The following is a 21,091-nucleotide window of genomic DNA, read 5'->3' as shown; positions in this document are numbered from 1 at the left end:
TCCCTGGAATAACTCTCAATTTGCACAAAATACAAACACACATTAAAACATTTCTTTCTACGTACACATTTATCATTTGACTGCCAATATCTCTAACTTGTCCACAGTTAAAAACAGCACTTGCAGCCCCTCCTGCCTGTGCGATCTTTTACCCAGGGTTGAGTAGAGGGTCAATAACAAGTCACAGCAAAGGAGAGCCGAGCATTTTTGTGCAGATAAGCCCAGATGCAGTTTGGATGCCAGAGACACATGTTAATGTTGAATGTAAAGGGGGCCACACAGACGGACACAATCGATGCCAGACCTGTACAGGAGAGTCCAGTAAGTAGACGGATTAGCCCTTTATTATTCAGCAGTGAGTTTGGCTAGCTGTGCTTCCAAAGAGGTAAGGCTTATGACGTGTTTTAAGTATAGATTAATGGGTCAACTCGAGGTCACTGCCAAATGTGAGAGCCCTATCAAAACTCCCGGGGTGGATGATCAGCGACACACCAACTGCACCGACTGACGGCCAATAAGCTGCTTTTAAATCTGTGTTGATGATCTGGTCCCTCAAAACTGTGTCACAAAATATATACATTTTGATAAAAAAAAAAAAAATTAGGGAATACGAATCATGTTACTTGAATCAAATCTGGCTTTTCAATTTGAATATTCGACTATTCGTTCCTTTTTGTTTACATATAAAGTTTGAGGGTTTGAATGGGGTGACAGCAACATTCACGTAATAGTTAGCCTTCCAAGCTAATGCGTGCTAACAGATTGGAAATGTGCAGCAACATTTTTTTGCTGACTCTTGATATCAAACAAAAGCCAGAGACTGTATCGTATTGAGTTGCTGTGAGCTGCAAATTCACCACTTCTAAGAAGCAGGCGGGAGATAACGTTATTTCGGAGCCTGACCGAGCAGAGCCTCTCCTCCTCCTGCGGGCAGCTGCCTCCGCGTACGCAGCTGCCTGTACTGGACAGCAGCGTGACACTGAGGAACGCTCATCCTGTAGCTAAATTTGAGGAAACAAGCCCAAAAATACACAGCACACTGACTGACAAAATAAATAAATAATTAATAATAATATAAAGACGACTGCTCGATGTGAAGGATCTAAGACATCTGAGGGATCTCCACCTCATGATTTGAATCTTTCAGGGGGACACCACCGTAATACAAATCACACCTCCTCCCAAGATAAAAGACAGATCCATAAAAATTCATATAAGCACAAAAAGTTGTAAGAATTACCGTAGGTTAGTGTTCTAATCTAGTAATACACATTGATTCTAAATATTTGACGTAGTTTCGACACTCATTTCCTGCAGTATCCATACAGCAGTACTGGCTGTTTACTACAGTCAGTCATTTTGCTATTGTCTGCCATTATCCAGAGAAGTCATCGTTGTCATGTTACAGTCTTGTTACATTTATCTGTGAATAACATTTTTAACTTGTAGTCCACCATGTTATCAAATAATGATATATTTCAAGGTATTGTTTCAAAGATAGAAATCACAGATATCTTGACATTCCTACTGAGGGTTAACTGTTGCCTCACTCCTTCTTAATTTGATTTTTTCTGCATATCAGGGGCTCACTTAGAAAATAAAATCAAACACGTTGGTATGTTATATTATACGTACAAGTTTTCATTAATGATTTTAAAAAGAGGAGACAAAATTTTAAAGAAAAATAAACATAGACCCTACATACAGAAAAAAGGTTTCACTCATAAACTCACAATAGATGCTCTGCAAATGTGTCTACAGGTGTCAGACACTTAAATTTAATGCTTTTTAAGACCTTTTCAAGTTTATTTTTAACCAAATGTAAGACTGATTGTTGGAAAAATCCTCTTCTCGTTCAAGTATTACAGGTTAGGGTTACAGGTAAATAAAGAGTACATGCAGAGGTAGGTTTTATGTAGGAATATGGTTACTATGGATTAATCTACATTTTGCCAACAGGTTTGTAACAACAGAAATGTGGGCCTTCAAACAGAAGAGCTTCAGTAAGATTGACAAGAAAAAATTAAAAGATGGATACGTGAAATAAGATAAAACGCTTTTTGCAATTTAAACTTCAAGTTCAACTTTAAGGCTATCTAATTATTTTATGGCCTAATATTCATAAAAATTGAATTTGAGGCATTTTAATATGTTGGAAGGACGTGCAGACACCCTGAATAAAACTCGTCGCACAATAACAACAAAAGGGTCTGTTAATTTACGTACTGAGGAATCACCTAACTTCTGTGCTGCTCTCTCAAACTACTTTCACTCCAACTGTATGCATGATATTGCAACGCTATATTTTAAGGTCAAAATTTGAAATGTTGTCGTGCTAACGAGTGCATTGTTATTCTGTTCATTATATTACAGACAGGACAGTTATCGTGCAGCGACACTGCTGAAAAAAACACGTGACAGAGTATAAAATATAGATAAAGACTCTTACCTTGAGACGACTCTGATCTTGGAGCAGCAGGGAGAGGTCGCTGGGACCTGGGTTGACTCGATGGGAGCGCCATCTTCACAGGGCCCACATACTCAACATACGTCCCTGGGAAATCGCCTCTTTGTTTGGTGCGCTCGTTGTACCCGAGGAGCCAGCCGAGGCGCTCGGGCTGCTCCACACAGCCCTCCGAGTAGTTCTCCATGGACAGCAGAGAGGCCTTGCTGACTGTCAGAAGGTCCCCTGGCTGCAGATCCAGGTCTTCTTCCTGGTCCTTGGTAAATGCGTAGAGGGCAAGGTACTGAAAACCTTCTGTCGCCATTTTGTTAGGGAGGCAAAAAACAAAATGGCCACCGAAAAGGGGATGAGATGGTGCAGCCTGAGTCACACTGCAACAACAGGGTTTGGCTACAGAGGAATCCTCCTCAGCAACCAAAAGTCACTAAACTCTGGTGTTGGTGGTTTAGAGGGTCGGGGGATGAGGGGAGGAGGGGGAGTCACCCAAAGCTTAGAAGCATTTTTAAAAATCGATAAGGTAGCGTTCTGCTGCTGCTATGTCTGCGGAGGCAGCGGTTTCAGACCTGACCGGTGTTGGTGGACTGGTGTACTTTCCTCAGTTTGATACCCCGGTTGAGCCAGATGATGGAGCAGAGGGAGAGCGTTGGCAACATGCTCTTTAAGCAGCGAATAACCTGCTGGCTGGGTGCAACTGGAGCAGCCTGGTAAAAGATTTTGCCAGTCGAGGGCCCTGCAACGCTGGCTCTCCGCGGTCAAATGAAGTGGTCTGATTGGAGGACAAGTGGCAGAGTGGGAAGGTCTTTAATCCTCTTCGGTTCTCTCAGGCTCCCACATGTTCTGGACAGGGATTATGACCGACCTGCATGACATAAAAACCCAAAAAAATGAAGAAAAGGGAAAAGAGGACAACATGATTATAATTAAGTCTCAAAAAAATAAAAAAAACAAAACCTGCAATTATGAAAAATACAAATAAACTCCCTATAAATGTCGCTCCTATTCGATAAACATCCATACGTAAGGCGGCACATATCTATGTGAAACGATGCTTAAAGCGGTGCATGAAAATGGCGAACTGCGGCAGCTCCGTGCACTTGTGCAGTCTTCGGTTAGGACAGAGAGATCGGATGATGCTGCTGCGTCATGACCAACAGCAGACTGGGTCCCTGGACAGGAGCCTCCATTCCCTCCACTCTACATTCACACACTCACAGCCTGAACTGACGCATCACAGTTTCCACAGGAACAAGAAGTTTCACTGTGAAATAAACATCCCTGCAACTTACACAACAACATGTGCGATTGGCAGCATCCAAGAGAAAGTCATGCAAAATGGCGAAGGAAACGTTTTCGCAGAACGAGCATGCAAAGGAAACTAAGACCTGCACCACGGCTGTAGGGCAACCAGAATTTTTTCTAACATGCAGAACCCTTTGCAACAGCTCCCTCTCCGTAGGAGAGAAAAAAGGCAGCTCTGTGTTGCCTCACAAATATTTTCGGCTTCATTCTGTCAAAATTACTAAATCATACTGTACCAAGTCTATTCAAGACGAGAATACCGAATGAACTGGCAAGTGAGCAACCAAACCCGGCACAATACCACTAAAAAGAGAATGTTTCTACACATAACATCACACCCCCTCTAATTAATGGTATCACAGTATCTATATACAGCATAAAGGTCATTAATAGACTGGTTACGAATATTCTCTGATAAAAATGATGGCAAGGCCCAATCAAATGCCAAGCACAAGTGCGCAATTATTATCGTGTAACAGCAACATAACAGTTTCCTAAAACTGGATTTTATCAGTATAAAAGCTTCTAATAAATCAAATTAATCAAACCTATCAAACACTCGATTTGAAAAATCCTAATTTACGAGGTTGGAAACACTGGATTACAAAATCCACAGCAAAATATAATGTGTCTTTTTGGCCATTTAAGATGTGAGCGGGTCAATAAAATAAAAACGCTACAAAGTTCAAATTCAAAATGGCAACTATGCTGAGAGATGAGACAGGGAGCGAGGAAGAGGGAGAGATTAGGGTTTTCCAGATTAAGTACGACATCTGTGGTCTGTGGACCAACCAAGGACAACGGTCCTGTTAACCTCTCTGGACGGGATGAAAGGATGTCAGTGAGGAGATGGAGCAGGTGGAAGACACAGGAAGGTGGATGGAAGTTCTGGTCTGGTATGTCAGGGGTAAGGAGCTATTTGGGGCAATTTCCCAAAACATCCAAATCCGAATAACCATAGGCCTGGTTTGCGAGGCCCGATGTTGTGCAAGCATTTCATTAACGTTGCTAAATGGACAATGTTTTGAGTGATGCATTGCAGACGCTTAAATAAAATCAGGTGAGCGCATAAAAAAATAAACCTAAACGTGCATCTTTGAATGCCAAAGTGCATGCTTTCGAACCTTAGTCTAGATTATCCTCTCTCCCCCCACCACGACATTCGAAAAGCGAACGTACATTCCCTGCAAACCTTCGTGAGTAAGAATATCATCGTTAAAAAAAAAAAGGTTTAAGAGTTATAGTGACAACAGGATGCAGCAGAGTGCAACACTCACCCCACTTTTGGTTCAGAGAGAAGCCGGACAGGCTCAGCCAGACTCTCGGTCCAACATCCTTCGAGCCGAGAAGCAAGAGGTGCCAGGCTAGACACGTGGCACTGGCATACCCAACCACAGCCCGCAATCCTCACACCACCATAACCCCCCCCCCCCCCCCAACCCTAAACCCCCCTCCCTCCTCTCTCCACCTGCTCTCCAACCCCCCCCCCCAAACACACACAGAGTCCTGCCTCCAACTGGCACCCCCCCCCATCCTCAGCCAGCGAAAAAGTCCAGTCGTTTTCCCAGTTGCCATGTTTTATTTGTTTACAGTCAGAGCGCTGCTGCAGAAAAGAGGCAAAAACAAGATGAAGGCGAAGAAAAAGAAAAAGCAGTGCGCAGGGAGCGCTCTTATTCTGTAATCCTTTTTCATTATTAAGTTCCAGAGCAGAAAAAGTCGTGCGAGGTGAGAGAAGTGTCATCTCTGTTACAGTCCTGGTCTGATAGTGTTGTAGTAGCTCATAGTTCGGGGCAGCAGCAGCAGCTGGTGAGCTCAGCGTCACAGGATCCATCCTTTTTTAAAGAGTTTTTATTCAGCCAGAGCAGAGAGCGACAGAAAGCAGAGGAAAAAACCAGAGTGAGACTGAGAGACGGAGCACTTTGCTATCAGCCGAGTCCAAACGGCTGAGGGAGACCACAGGAAAATAATTAATGAATAGGCAGCAAGTAACTCACTGTTGCTAGAGAGAGGGAAAGCTAATCCTGCGCTCTGATTGGCTGCAGCTCTGGCCATGTGCTCCCCAGTCACCAGAGAAGCCGGGCAAATCAAGGAAACGTTCTAATATTAGAAAATGTATCTAGGCAGTGATCAAACATCTGACCCAAACAATTTCACCTTTCCCCACACACTTGACTTTTTTTCACCTTTGCAACCCCGATGGCTGCTTGTCATCTTTGAGGACGTGATGATTTAAAATCGAACAAACCGACACTGGATAATGATGAAAAACATAACATGGAAAAACTGGAGGCTGCGTGTGATTGGAGAGAATTCCATGAGTCATGTTGGAGTTGTGCAATGGGATGAAAGGAGAAGATTTTTGTTTTTCTGAGTTAACAGGGAGATAAGTGTGATAAGGTGCAAAGAAGAAAGAAAAATACAGTCTGGCCTTTATAAAACAGGAACTATGACAACATCCACTCCAAAGTGCTGCTATACACGTTAAAAAATATAATATCTGGTAAATAAATGACAACTGTGCATTATAACACAGCTCTTTTTTCTATATATACATAATAATACTTCCACAGTCAGTCATTATTCCCCTGATTTCACATGTGTCATTTATTCACAGACATTTTGTTTAACTGGGAGAAAGAAGTGAGACCTAGACTGAACTCAAAATGGCATCTAGATTTTCCTCTGCTGTCTGCAGACATCAAATGACTCTTGATGTGTGTAGTCAGCCAGTGCAGCTCTGACCTGTTCATTATACACCAGTATGCATAATATAAAATGGCAAATAAGCTATTCAGAGCATCACTAACACAGCCGAGGGAGACGAGAGCTGCTGACAGCAAACCGTGTATGTTTATGTGTTTGATCATTTGTGTTTTGGTGTTAGTGCACTTGCTGCATTTTGATAGATATAATTTATATGAAAAATATTATCTTTTACGGTTGGTTTTTTAATATCCAAATAAAAATGATGAGGTAGGTAGTTATTGAAGCCGCAATGATTAATCAGTTAGTTGTCATCCATTTAATTAATTAAGGTTTTAATCCATTTTTAAGGAAAAAAAGGTAAAAATTCTTTGATTACAGCTTCTTAAATGGGAATATTTTCTAGTTTCTTTACTCCTCTATGACAGCAAACTGAATATCTTTGGGGTTTTGGACGAAACAAGACATTTGAGGACGTCATCTTGGGATTTGGGAAACACTGATCAACATTTTTCACCATTTTCTGACATTTTATAGATCAAACAACTCACTGATTACTTGGTAAAATGACCAAGTCAGACATAATCATTAGTTGCAGGCCTTTTTTCATTTATACATAAGAAGACATGCACTAATCAAAAGCTAAAAACAATTAGTTGACCAATTTGTTGATTGGCAGAAAATGTAATCATTTATTATATAAAACAGATAAATTGTAAAAGTTGATTTTCAAGCAATAATGTCAAACATTTGATGGTTCCAGCTTAAACATGAGTAGCTATATCCTGCTTTTCTCAGTGTTATGTCATTGCAAAGTAAATATCCTTGGGTTGTGGACAATTGGTCGGACAAATCATTATTCTCTACTTTCCAGCGCTGCATACATCAAACGATTTCAGACATGAACTGGTAGATAACTCAGTTTTGAACATAATTCGTTATGCCCTTCACTTTTGCTATGATAGACTTATTACTACATATTACATTGGGTGATCTGGACAAAATCCTCTGTCACACCATACATAATTGTATAATGCTATGATTACATGACAGTCTATCATGTTAAAGTGACTTCAGTAGAAGCAGTCAGGACGGCTTTTAGCTGATCCAGCTAAGTAAATATCTTGCAGATCAGAGTAGTTCTTTACACTGATGCAATATCATCAAATAATTCAATTCAGTGTCACAGTAACTAAAAGAAAACTAAAATAAATGTAAAAAACTAGAGATAAGTTCCCAAGTATTGGAAAATCTCTGACGTGACTCTATACATTGTCATGTCGACCAACTCCACTACACGTTATTATTCATTATTATAGCCCGACTGATTTTTGAGGTGGATACTGATCCCTATATATAATATTTCTAACATAAACATGTGACATGAACAACAATCTTGAAAAGGACCCCTAAGATTTGTGTGTGTGTGTGTGTGTGTGTGTGTGTGCGCAAATTCTTTAACTCAATTGCCAAAACAAATGTTAGCATAAAACGTTGTGCAAACCATGGATACATTAATTAGTACATTACTATGTGGCGCATATAATAAAAATAAAATAAAAACATTTATTGGAACATAAAACTAGCCATTTTTCTGCAAAACATATGGCGTTTCTTGGAGAGTTTTCTTCGCAATTTACTGTTTCTTACTCCCCAAGTTGGATTTCACTGCCCTGATTCCCATTGTGCCAAGTTTGGCAAACATTTTGCATGAAGTACACCATGCCTCGTATGCATTGTCTTGTACCGGTTTCAGTCATGCCACAAAAATCTCGGGTATGGAACCAGTTTTGGTTGCAATTCCCCATGTCATCCAGGGTACAGAGACAGCTAGCTAGGAGACAGTGAATAATCTGCGCTAGGCGTCCCGGCCCCAAAAAAAACGCGTGTTGTTGGTTGAAATTTAACGTTTCTTTACGTTTCAACAACGCTGTGGTTGACGTGTAGTTAGGTTTAGGCAAAAAACACTTGATTATGGTTGGGAAAAGATAATGTTTTGGCTAAAACATCGAGCTTTGGTGACACAAATCCCTGCTGCAAACACATCAACGTCTTGGTAAAAATAACCACATTTAGTGGCACTAGCCTAGTTTGAAAAATAGCTATATGTTGCATGTGTGGGGGCTAAAAAGCAGCTGAAAACAAAGCAACGACTCGCTAAAAAACCACACCTCTTGTGGTTTGTTGGTCGCAGACAGTGGTCTGCAGCTTGGGCAGCCGTCTCACTTAGATGTCGCACCATCCTCCGATGATATGATTCATATGTAATGGATCTGTGGTTTGCAGAAATGTACAATGCCAACAATTTCTTCTGGAGACTGGGCTGAACTTGATCGACTGGACAAACTAAATAGCTACACGGTTTCTTTCCTCAACTTTGGCATTTCTGTTCCCACGTATACCAAAAACAATAAATCTGGAACAAGCTAATATCAGTCCAGATATCAGCTTCGCCAATTTATGGGTCTAACTCTTATATTAAAAATTAAATTACATACCTGAGACGTCTCTCACTGTATTTATGTAATTAATTTCTCCTGTCGATCTATCATCCAGCCATCAGCTACCAATGCTGCTCAACAAGTTTCTCTGAAGACCTGAGGGTGTTGTATATCACCTTTTCACTTCTCAACGTACCGCATCGATCATCATCATCAGTCCTGACTTTTTAAATTTCATGGACAGTCATGTCCACAGTATGTAGGTCAGTGTAAAATTAGGTGCACCCCTAATTTTTTTTAACCTTTTCTTTTAAATGTTTGAAGAGAAACATGCCTTGGCAAATCCAGTCCAAGAATCAGCAGCAGTTCACTGAATGGTTGTGATTATTTCTCAGAAAAGAGCTGATGGGCTGAGAATGTAGGATAAAAGGATAAAATTTACTGTCTCAGAGACACAGTTTTCACGCATCATAAAAAAGAAAGGCTGCTCTGTTGTCCTCAAGTGACTTTCACCCATACACATATGTGCATTGAGCAAAATTCAGATACTCATGTGGACACACGGTTATTGCTTTAAAGTTTGTGTATGCGTTGGCCCTTCACGGCCCTGCTGGTGAGGAACTGACTACAGAGCCACCACGCATGCAGCCTGGCCTCGGGCCATCTGTCCACATGGAACTGAAAAATCTACTGCGCCACAGGCTGCGAGGACAGGCCAACAACACAGGAGCTTGTGAGGACTCATTTTTCAGCCTAAAATGGGGGCTTAGGCGTTTTATGATTTGAGTTATGTTCACCTGAATTCTATCTGTCCTTAATGAAGCTGAAAAGCTCACGTCGCTAAGTAGAAACATCTGCTGCGAAGATTATGTAGCACTGAGACGGCACTGTTCTGAAAAGTCAACTGTACCACAAGGCTCTACAGTTAAAGAGGACGCACTGTATTTATCAGGAGATATAAGATGCAGGAAATTCAACGTCTCGGCCAGTTTAAAATGCTACCAAAATATGCAATCTGATAAACCTGCACCACTAAAAATACCACAAGCCTTTTTGCTGCGTGGTTAGCATGTAGTAAATGGTTAGTAAGCCTCAGACTTTACCTCATTTACCCCTCACACATCCATTAAAATACATAAAACTGCACTCTAATCCCTTCATAACTAACTCTGTTTGGCTAAAACATGAATGCAAGTAACATATAGCGGCCTCTACGATAACAAACAGCAATCACAACCAAATACTAATCCTACTGTGGCACAGAGAGATTAATAAGAAACCACTTTTACCACGTTGGTGCTGAAGTAATTCAAATTAAGTGGCACCTAAATCAGATTAATTAAACGTAACAACTGATGTAGTTGTCTGGCGTTCAGTCCTTGACATGCTGATACTATAACAGGGTTCCTACAGCTTAAGGCGACTTAGATTTAAGACTTTAAGACTTTTTTAAGGCCACTTGTAGTAAAATTCAAGACCAATGTAACCAGATTAAAGAAAAAACTGATGAACTGACATTGGTCATGTAAGGATTGGGGAAATTTTGCATAAAATGTTTATTGGAACATAAAGCAAGCAATTTTTCTCCAAAAACTGTGGTGTTTCTTGGCTAGTTTTCTTGCCGATTTAGTGCTTCTGGCTCCACAAGTTGTATTTCAGTGCAAGTTAAATTAATCAAATTAACTTAACTTGCCAATTGATGCATATGTTTAGCTTTCAGTCTATCACTTGACATACTATAACAGGGTTCCTACAGATTAAGGCGACTTCGATTTAGGACTTTAACACTTTTTTTGAGGCCACTCGCAATAAAATTCAAGACCAATTTAACCAGAATTGAAGGGAAAAAAAAAAACTAACCGACATCAGTCATGTAAGCTTTGGGGAAATTTTGCATAAAACATTTATTGGAAGATAAAACAAGCAATTTATTCTGCAAAATATCTGGCGTTTGTTGGCAAGTTTTCTTGGCGATTTAGTGTTTCTGACTCCACAAGTTGGATTTCAGTGCAAGTTAAATTAATCAAACTAACTTAACTTAGCAACTGATGATCCTGTCTGGCTTTCAGTCTACCACTTGTCATACTATAACAGCGTTCCTACAGCTCAAGGTGACTTAGGTTTAAGACTTTAAGACTTTTTTTTAAGGCCACTCGCAGTAAAATTCAAGACCAATGTAACCAGATTAAAGAAAAAACTGATGAACTGACATCAGTCATGAAAGGTTTGGGGAAATTTTGCATAAAATGTTTATTGGAACATAAAACAAGCAATTTTTCTCCAAAAATTGTGGTGTTTGCTGGCGAACTTTCTTGGCGATATAGTGTTTCTCACTCCCCAAGTTGGATTTCAGTGCCCTGATTCCCATTGTGCCAAGTCTAAAAAACATTTTGCATTTGTTTCCGTTCAGGTACTCGGAGCAGATTATCCACTATCTGCTTGCTTGCTGTCTCTGTACCCCGAACGACATGGGGAACTGCAACCAAAACTGGTTATATAACCAAGATTTCGAGGCATGACTGAAACCAGTATAAGGCAATGCATACGAGGTATAGTGTACTTGAGTATTGTTGGTTCTGCTATCCCAATCTGTGTGACTTTAACGTGAGAGGCTTTGATGAATTATTTAAAAATAAATAGATGTTACCAATGATTCTGAGATTTTACGATGTAATGTCAGAAAAAAATCATACAATCCCACTTCCCATGTCCTTGCATTTTTTTTTTTAAAGAGTTTTGAAAGTTTGATTGAAGACATTTTAATACCAATACAGCCTTACTTTTAGAGTAATGACTTCAATGCCTTTGAAGACTTTTTAAAGATCTGCAGGAACCCTGTTGAAAAAATATTTTATGATCTGAATATTATTCCTGGATTATAGGAATACGCAGAGGAAAAAAACTGCCAATAAGTCTGTTCCCAACTCCTGTCAGAGTCTGACAGCAACTGGTCACATCCAGGACAGAGGTTTCCAAAAAGTGTATTACAAGTGACTAACTAGATTTGTACCCAGTGTTTCGTGCCCAGGGCTCCAAAAAAGGCTCATTTATCTCCCTGAAAACTTCAGAAAATCAGATGTTTGGTTTTTCCTGGGTACAAATCCCAGCTCGGCGTCTGCAGAATTTCTCTTGAAGCCACATCTAAACCGTTCTTTAAGCCGTATTCTGCTGCTATTTTGATCAAATAACACCATTTGAGTTTAACTGGGTCCCCCAGCTGAAAGACATATAACAAAAATAACCACTACGTCTGCGGGAACTTGAAGTCAGCAGCTCATTCAGCCCCTCTGAGAAGTGAGAACTTGGCATTTTGAGAAAGCTCCACTTCTTTTGGAAGTTTCACAAAATTAAAAAAACAACAACAAAGCCCTGCGAGTCATTCTGAACATTTTAAGACATTTAGAGGAAGAGTGACGGCTTCTTCGCCACAAGTCCTCACATTGATGAAGCTGCATAATAGAGGACTGACATTTGAGTTGCATAATGCTGGATTCAGTAATTACAGGAGGGAAAGAAAAGAAGGGGTCCCCACACAGTTGAGTGGCTTGTCTTATTATGCAAGTGGCACAATTTTCATTAACTCCTTGGTGCATGCCAAATCCTCAAACCAGGGATGTAACGCGCACACACACACACACACACACACACACACACACACACACACACACACACACATCATGTCAGGCCTTTAGCTGTGCTGGGCCTCCACACTGCATGGCCTCCTATAGTCTGCAATGTAAAGGCACTATTATAGTGTCACATACACTACCACTGTTACACTACACTGCACAGTTTGGCTTGTGTGTTGTGTTCAAGTCTTGCAGAGCAACTTTTTTAAATCTTAGCAACACCTAAAATATTTAAATTTTAGCTTTAAGCTTTAAAAAAGCATCAACTGTGAAGTCAGAGGTTTAAATCCTGCATAAACTAACAACCTTAAGAGCTGCTAGCTGGTTTAAAATTCCGCCTTCTTAAAGTATTCTCAGAAATAAACCCAAAAAACAACAAATAATTCACCTCAAAAGCAACTTAAGTCAATAAAAGTTAATGTTTCAGCGACTTAACGGACTCAACATTTGATACACGTCAACTGTCGACGAGCGCGAGCGCCGAGCAACATGCTGCACGAGTAAATATTACACTGTGTAACTGCGCAGAAAAATAAAACAACATATAATATGATAACAAAAGCGAACAAAATCTTTAAACTTTCAAACCAGGACACAAGTCAACAGCGTGAAGCTGCGTGCGCACAGCACACTTGCAGCGCTTCCACCATTTTCCAGTACAGTGGCTGTACTGGAAATGTGCAATAACTTGGAAAAACTCACCCGCGGGTATTTCTTGACTCCTCTCACTTTTCTGGCTGCGGCGCTTTAAACACTTGAAAGTAGCAGACAAGGGTCTGTGTCGGTGGCGTATGTGCGGACGACAGCTCCTCGGTGTGCAATGAACTTTCTAGCAGACCTTGTGTTCACTTCTCGCTTCGCCGTCTTTCTCTCGCTCTTTCTTTCTTTTCCCGATCATGACTCCCTGCTCCCCTACACAGCCATTTTCCAGCTCAGCACGGCGCAGGGAAGGAGAGTGCGTGGGAACGAATATGAGGAGTCACGGAAAGGGACGAAGCCGAGCGGAAACGCCCGAACGATTAGTGAGGGGTCACCGAATGGCCTCGGCCCATCGTGGAAATGTGACCATGACAACCTGAAACTACAAGACTGTTTTTTTTTTTTCAAATCGTATACTTTAAGATCTTTTTTATTGCAATAAATCCTGCGCATATGAAAAAGACTACATGCTAAATCCCTGTCTGATCCCATGTTGAATTACATGTGGACAGTTAAAGGGACAGTTCAGTGTTTTATAAGTGGGGTTGTATGGGGTGCTTATCTATAGACAGCATATTAAATACAGTAGATATTTCAATAAGCAATCTACTGCTATGGATGGGGTCAAGTATCTCAGGGTCTTGTTCATCAGCGTGCACCGGACCATCATGGTATATCAGTGATATCAACCTTGTATTACCTATGACCCCTTAAAGGTTCAGTGTGTGTGTGACTTAGGGGCATATATTGGCAGAAATGGTGTATAATATTCATAACTATGTTTTTATTAGTGTACAATCTCCTGAAAATAAGAATTGTTGTGTTTCTGTCACCTTATTCCGCCATGTTGCTCCAACACGTTCTAATCCCAACTCGTCAATCGCCTCTGCTTTGTAAGTGGCCCTTCGTGTCAAAATATGGTGCGCTTGGTACCCTCCAGCGTCAGTTTTGGATGTTGACAGGATGTTGGTTTACACTTGTTACATGCATTGAATCTTTTCACAATACAGTTTCATTTTTTACAGGACATGTGCAGTTTCTTCTTGTTTCATGCACACAAGGTTCGGTAACAAAAGTACTTGGTTAGGTTTGGAGAAAAACACCACGGTCACTTGTCACTAACATAATGTCACGTCATGTGATATACATCACTAGTGTTGCATGCTACACATACTAGCACACTGTGTTTTTATTAAAAAATAACTCCACTGACTTTTGTATTAACACGGTAAACTAACAGCAGGCTCTGAAATGAAAGTCTGGAGTTTGTTTGACCCATCCACCTCCATTTCCACCTGCTCTCTGTGGACTTTCTCACTCTTTGTACTAGAGTAGCTACCAGTGGTTGGGCAGTTGCCTCATAATTTGGTTTGGATTTGGTTTTCAATTTACTGGTCCATCTACATCCCGACTCTCACCTATGGTCATGAGCTCTGGGTAGTGACCGAAAGAATAAGATCACGGATACAAGTGGCTGAAATGAGTTTCCTCCGTGGAGTGGCTGGGCTCAGCCTTAGAGATAGGGTAAGGCGCTCCGACATCCGGAGGGAGCTCGGAGTAGAGCCGCTGCTCCTTGGTGTTGAAAGGGGTCAGTTGAGGTGGCATAAACGTGGCTGAAAAGTTGGAGGTGTGTCCAGAGGTGTGTCGCTAAAAAGCACCAGGCTTTGTGGGGCACAATGCAGCTGGAAAGATGGTGGTGTGTTGCCACAAAACACCCGGCTGTTGGTGGCACAAACGTGGCCTTGTGTGTCAAGTTTTAGGTTTTCTCCAGGCTCTCCATCTTCCACCCACAGTCCAAAGACATGCTGATTAAGTTAACTATTGACTCTAAAATTGCCTGTTGTGTGTCAGCGCTGTGATATTCTGGTGACCTGTCCAGGGTGTACCCCGCCTCTCACCCAATGTCAGCTGGGATAGGCTCCACCCCACCTCCCCGCAACCCTGAACAGGTGAAGTGGTTATGGGTAATGAATGCGTATGAGGGACAATGTAAGCAAAACCTGGATTTTATCTGTGTGCCTAAGGCAGACTGAGTCAAACAATTATCATACCTAGCGTATTATTACTACATAGAGTAATCATTGTTGTAGTATTTACAGGTGTTTATCAGTGTAGAGTACCAAACTACACCATACCACAACTACACAGAAGAAAGATGGTGCCACAAACTTATATTAACTGCTGTATAAGGGAGGAATAATGAGAGCAAACACTTTGTAGTCTCGGACTTTTTAGTCCCTTTGCAATGCATTTATTTCAAGCACTGTTAAGACAATAAAAAAACAATGTCACACAAGTATGCATCAGATACCCACATGGTAGGAATTTCACAAAGGCCTGTTTGTCATTTGGGGACACGGGGTTGAATCGGGGGCAACAACTTTTAACACACACAAACACACTGAAACAAGTGTGGAATTCTTGGAGGATGACAGTTGAGCACCCCTGTGAAGACATGGAGTTCATCACACACACACAACAGAGATGAGAGGAGTCGTCATAGTCGTCTCCACAAAATTAAGTCTTGATTTAAGAAAAAGGCAAACATGATACAACTTAACATCAAGAGATGCTATGACTGTCTGGTTGGGGTACGAAATAAAAAGATCATTTCTAAGAACATACCAAGATATATATTGCATCATAGATTCAGGGATAAATCTTACAGACATACAGTTTTTGTTTCACCCCCAAAGTACAACAAACAAACTTCTAGTTCAATCTAAAACCACCGTTCAAGGCTTAGTATGTGCTAAACATCCATTATAACAGTTCCCTCAACAGCAAAGTACAAATGTGTGCCTTCGTGAGAACACAAGACAAACGTTTCTTCTGTGAAAAAATTAATCTGAAATAAGATCGGAAGCATTTTTGGTTGCTGATCCAAACAGTTCCTCAATGACAGTAATTTAAAAGATTCTTCAAAAATGGGAACAGGAACAGAAAACAAAGAACTGAAAATCCCATATGTTCACATCTCTTAACAAAACTCACATTTTAAAGCTCAAATCAGCGACTTAACATCAAATTACAGAATTCAAGGCCCTTTGGATGAAATAAAAAATTTAAGTTAAAAAAAAAGGAACCATGTTGTAAAATTGTGGGAATATCATACTGGGATGTGAAACATGCACAATCCTTTGAGGCTGATCGCAACATGAGATTAAGACCCTGCCACACACAATGTATCCGAGTCCATCTACCCTTACAAGGTCACTTTCAAAAAGACACCATCAACAGCTGTTATAAGGTCCACCATTGTTTATACAATATACATCAACAGCATAGGTTATTAGTACTGCAACAAGACTGTTTCCATATCAAAATATACAAAAGGAGATCACTTCTAACTCATTCCTTCATCCACTCAGGGCCACTGGTTGAATTCCCTGTCTTTTTTTTTTTTCATAATAATTTAACAAAAACCACACGTATATCTGCACTAAAATGTAAACATTCATTCATAACATTAAAAAAAAAACAGCCAAGGGAGCCAGTTTTTGTCTGTTGCATCCACTGTACAATATCTGAATCTCACGGAGAAGGAAGTCGTCCTGAAATATAAATGTGCTCTAACTGTTACACGGCTACGACAACTTGTGCAAACACTTCAGCTAGACTAGGTTTGTAAGGAGCTGGACGGAGGCGGTTTGTTTCAACAAGGTATTAATTAGAGGACAGAGATGACAGCTTGGTTTCTGGAAGGTAGTCACAAAGCTTTATCTACACACCTGTGTGTTGATCAGGTTATGGTTTAAATCACCGTGAGAGGAGTGACACACTTTTTTTACAGGACAGACAGGAAGTGGAAGTAGAGCCCATGCATGCATGAAGCTTCTTATGTACAACTACAGTACCTCTTTTTAAATGGTTCCTTTGGCACCACAGCTAGGCTTCTGAGATGTTGATATTTTTGTCCTTTTAAAACGTTTATACAAGGCCTGTGTTCAGGATCGATGAGTCCAAAATGGTCGCCACCAGAAGATGTATAATAGAGAGGCAGCACAGAGTATCTTCTGAAATGTTATAATACATTATACGTCGCAGGACAAACACTTTAAGTTTGTTTCAAAGACCCAATCTGAACACGAAACAACAACCAGTTCTTGACAGGCATTGAGGTATTAAAAAGAAAAAAATGAACGATATCGACTGATGCCCTTTTCTGCACCTGCTGTGAAACCACACTGAGAAGTTTTTGCGTGGCTTTTCTTTTGTGCAATTCCTTCCTAAGAACAGCTGAAGCATCCAAGGCATTTTCAGCAACTAATAAAACAAGATGAGCATAAAAAGTCATAAATAAGTTTCTTCATTTAAAACAAAACCGTATTTACAAAGTACATCAGTTACAGGTGCCACAGTGATTTGAGAACCAAGAGAGAAAACAAGCAACTAGGAAGTAAACTTGGTTTGGCAGTCAGTATTCTGTTAACAGTGTTGCAGGATGCATATATTACTGAGAAACATCGATGTTAATTTGTTCTTCCATCTTCAAGCGGTTTGCTCGTGATGATTTGGGACTTGGTCACAGTTTTCTGGACACACATGCAAGGCCTTCAAATGTAAGTACAGTAGCAGGTCAAAGACTATGTTGACCTGTAGTCCCTGGCAACGTCACTAAACTAAAACCCTTCTTTGTCTTTTGACTTGGCTTTCTGCGGTGTTGTTGTACCCTGTGATCCTCTTCCTTCCAGCTTCACAGCAGACTCTGACTGAGCCGAGTTGATCCAGGACGCCTTGAATGACTTTGGCTGCATGGCAGGAAGCGTCGGGCTTGGCGTCGCCTCTCTCTCCTCCAAATCATCGAAACTCACTTCCTGCACGGCCTCTTGTTTCTTGAAGGAGTCCCTTCGCTCTGACAGCGCCAGCTTCCTCATCACCACCACCTCTTTGGAGTGGTGGTTGCCGCCGCGGTGTTGTGGCGAGGCGGAGGCGCGAAAGTGCTCACTGCCTCCACTGGCTGCGTCCTGGTGACCTCTCTGCCCTCCTATGTACAGACCTTGACGGCCGTGCTCACCAACACAGACGAACCCGGTGGCGGTGTCCCCCTCCATGTCTTCCAGTCCCTCTCCCTCAGACAGAGGCACCTCCATGGTGTGGCGACGGGTGCTGTAGGCCTTCCTGTCTCCATGGTAACCCCCTGTCGTCTTGTCTCCTGTCAGCTTCTCCGCTGACTGCACCCTCTTGAGGAGCGGTGAGCGAGGTGGTTCTGCACTGCGGGGACGCACAGAGTGGCGGGTGATAGTGGGAGGGGACAATGTCTTGCCATGGAAACCCTGCAGGGACTTGGGGTGACTGGGGAGGCAGGATGGAGAGCACTGGGGAGAGAGGGGCTGAGGTGGAGGGATGCAGGCCAGCGGAGAAGGAGGGATGCTGCTGGTGGACTTGCAGCGGCCAGCTTTGGTGTAGCGACCCAAGACATGTAGGGAACTGGGGCGGGCCTGTGGTACAGGCGAGTTAGGGGAGCTGGAGCACGGAGAGGAACTTGAATCTGACAGAAAGAGGAAGAAATGAAACAGTTTAGCATCAGTAGATATTTTGTCACAGCATAGCATCAACAAAGAGATCGACAGCTCCTATTTTGGGATGTAAGTGATGCATCCTCACTCACCTCCGGAGTGATCAGGAGCAGGAGAGCGACAAGGTGTAGACGGTCCAGGAGAGAGACTCTGTGTGGGGGAGCCTGAGAGGCTGTCGCTGGATGACTGGTGGAAACCTGAAGAGAAGCTACGACTGCTCTGCATGGGCGGAGGAGGAGTGTGCTTAGAGAGCTTCTTCAAAATGCTACGTCGTCGGCTGCGCAAGAGAGAAAGAGAGATGTCAGGTGAGTGTTTTAATGATAATTTTATTCTTTGCATGTTTACTTGAGTGTAAAAAGTATCTCCCAATGAGCCAAACTGGAAATGTATGACTGTTAACTGCAGTCCCTGTCAAATGAAGTCCAAGTTGTCCGTCTAAAATATAAAGCCCAGTTCAGACCAAAAATTCGCAACGAGAAGAAAACGTTTTAGAACATTGCAGAGAAAATATGCAGCAGTGTGAACTGGCCCATCTCAGCTCGACTCAAGCCAGCCAGCAGCTGCAACTCATCTCGTCAAGTCACCACTCACCAGCGGCTGGTTTTAGAACGTAAGGCACGTCACCTGTTTCGACAGCCAATCGGCTTGTAGCAAGTCAGCTGGTCAAGTCAGTCACAAACTGTTAGCAGCAGCGTGTTTGCCTGCTGTGGCATTCTCTGAAAACAGCCCTCCATCTCTGCCGAGCCCAAGTCTGGCTCATTTACATCTCCGTGGCCACTGACATGTACGTCGGTCTCCGTCCTCACGGTGTGACGGTATCAGGTGGTGTATCGCTGCTGCTGCTGGCTGTGTACATGTGCATGTCGCACAAATAAAAACAAAGTCACGTTAGGCTACTCTTTCAGCCGTTACTCGTATAGTTTCCTTGCTCAAAAGCCAAAAATTAGGTTGGAAGTACAGAGGGGCTCGTCCAATCGCATTGGTCTAAACTGGCGGCTTCTCAGAATGTTGTAGACTGGCACAGACTCGTCTCTCATTGCCAATATTTGATCTGAAAGGGGCTTGATACTAAACATCAGACAGGAGCTCCAAATGTCAAACAGTAATGCTGCTGCTGCAAATAATTTCATTCTCCTCTCATGTACCTGTCCTGTCCGTCCTTCCTCTTGCTCTTCTTGCTGCGTCGGGCCATTTTAGCCTTGTAGCTCGCTTTTCTGGCAGGGCCCACCTTGATAGACGTGTTCTCCAGAGCAGTCGTCTGCAGGGTCACCCTGTTGCCACTCTGTTGAAAACACATCATCAGCATAAACACCTGCTTCTAAGCATTCAGTCTGTCTGTCTGTTAGGTGTTGAGCCACAAAATGATATATTATCACTTATACAACATGTATTTGTGTTAGAAAGACTCAGCAGTCCATTTAGACTTTTCCAGACTTAAAACAGACTCTAATCATCAAAATATACAATATGTATGCAGAAAAAATATCTTAAAATTTAAATTATCCTCGTACCTTGAGCAGGAGCTCCACCACCTCAGTGTGGACAAGTCCTTGGACCGACTCCCCATTGACGTGAGTAATGAGGTCACCAGCCCTCAATCCTGCCTCGTGTGCTGGACTGCCATCCTCAACACACTGTGGACACAAACACACACAACCTCAGACTAAAATTACCAGTCAAGCAACCAGTTAATCAGCTGTTCTCATGACTGACAGTGTTTCACCTATGCAATTATTACAAACAGTGTTTTCGGTCGACATACTCAGTGAAAGATATGATAAATATGAACATTAACACCTTTATACACAGCATCAGATAACTCAAAATGCAAACATAAAAGCTATAAAATACAGAGCTGATTATCTGCAGTTATTAAGTCTCTATAGTCCTGACTTTTAGGGTCATCTACAAGAAAATATCACCACCATTAAAGCTGTTTCAGTACGTAATTAAACTGAAATTGCATGTTTAATAGTTACTCTAAATTCATTGACTATACACAAGCAGCTACACCCGAGATGAGGACACATACCCAGACCATGTGGTGCACAGTGTAGACGTCACTGTCTCCCATGTAGACCCTGATAGCCCGCAACGCAAAGCCAAACCTCTTCCCAGAGCTGTGGATGACCACAGGAGGTCTGAGGCAGCTGATGCTGACAGAGAGGTCCCTGCTGGGGGATGAGTCTCTGGACGAGGGGTTGGATGACAGGGACAAGGACGATTTGGGGCTTGTTGGAGGACCTGCTGAGTCATCTGGATCAGGAGAAGAAGAACAGAAAGGTCATCTGATGAGTGTTTGTGGATAGTGTGTCTGATATTTTCTTACATTTTGCA

The 21,091-nt window shown here is 42.0% G+C and overlaps 2 protein-coding genes across 5 annotated transcripts in view; both read right to left on the bottom strand.

Annotated features, from left to right (window-relative positions):
• The window catches only part of pik3r2 (phosphoinositide-3-kinase, regulatory subunit 2 (beta)), a 46,045-nt gene extending 32,540 nt beyond the window's left edge, over positions 1-13,505 (bottom strand). The window contains exons 1-2 of one of the 2 annotated variants that reach the window (XM_049597490.1): positions 13,239-13,505; positions 2,450-3,323 (exon numbers count right to left, since the gene is read on the bottom strand). In XM_049597490.1, coding sequence (XP_049453447.1) covers positions 2,450-2,768 — 319 coding nt within the window. In that variant the 5' untranslated portion in view covers positions 2,769-3,323; positions 13,239-13,505. Of the gene's footprint in view, positions 1-2,449; positions 3,324-5,040; positions 5,181-13,238 lie in introns of those variants that run through there. The other variant, XM_049597491.1, reaches the window with a different exon arrangement.
• Positions 13,506-15,448: 1,943 nt separating this feature from the next.
• mast3a (microtubule associated serine/threonine kinase 3a) overlaps positions 15,449-21,091 on the bottom strand; it is a 41,076-nt gene continuing 35,433 nt past the window's right edge. For all 3 annotated transcript variants that reach the window (XM_049597711.1, XM_049597710.1, XM_049597712.1), the window contains 5 exons: positions 20,787-21,010; positions 20,266-20,388; positions 19,900-20,036; positions 18,847-19,031; positions 15,449-18,726 (listed from right to left, as the gene is read on the bottom strand). In XM_049597711.1, the coding sequence (XP_049453668.1) occupies positions 17,858-18,726; positions 18,847-19,031; positions 19,900-20,036; positions 20,266-20,388; positions 20,787-21,010 (1,538 nt within the window). In that variant the 3' untranslated portion in view covers positions 15,449-17,857. The remainder of the gene's footprint in view (positions 18,727-18,846; positions 19,032-19,899; positions 20,037-20,265; positions 20,389-20,786; positions 21,011-21,091) is intronic.

The sequence above is a fragment of the Epinephelus fuscoguttatus genome, linkage group LG15 (assembly GCF_011397635.1).
Source record: "Epinephelus fuscoguttatus linkage group LG15, E.fuscoguttatus.final_Chr_v1".
NCBI classification, from domain to species: Eukaryota; Metazoa; Chordata; class Actinopteri; order Perciformes; family Serranidae; genus Epinephelus; species Epinephelus fuscoguttatus.
This window is presented reverse-complemented; position numbering and strand designations above follow the sequence as displayed.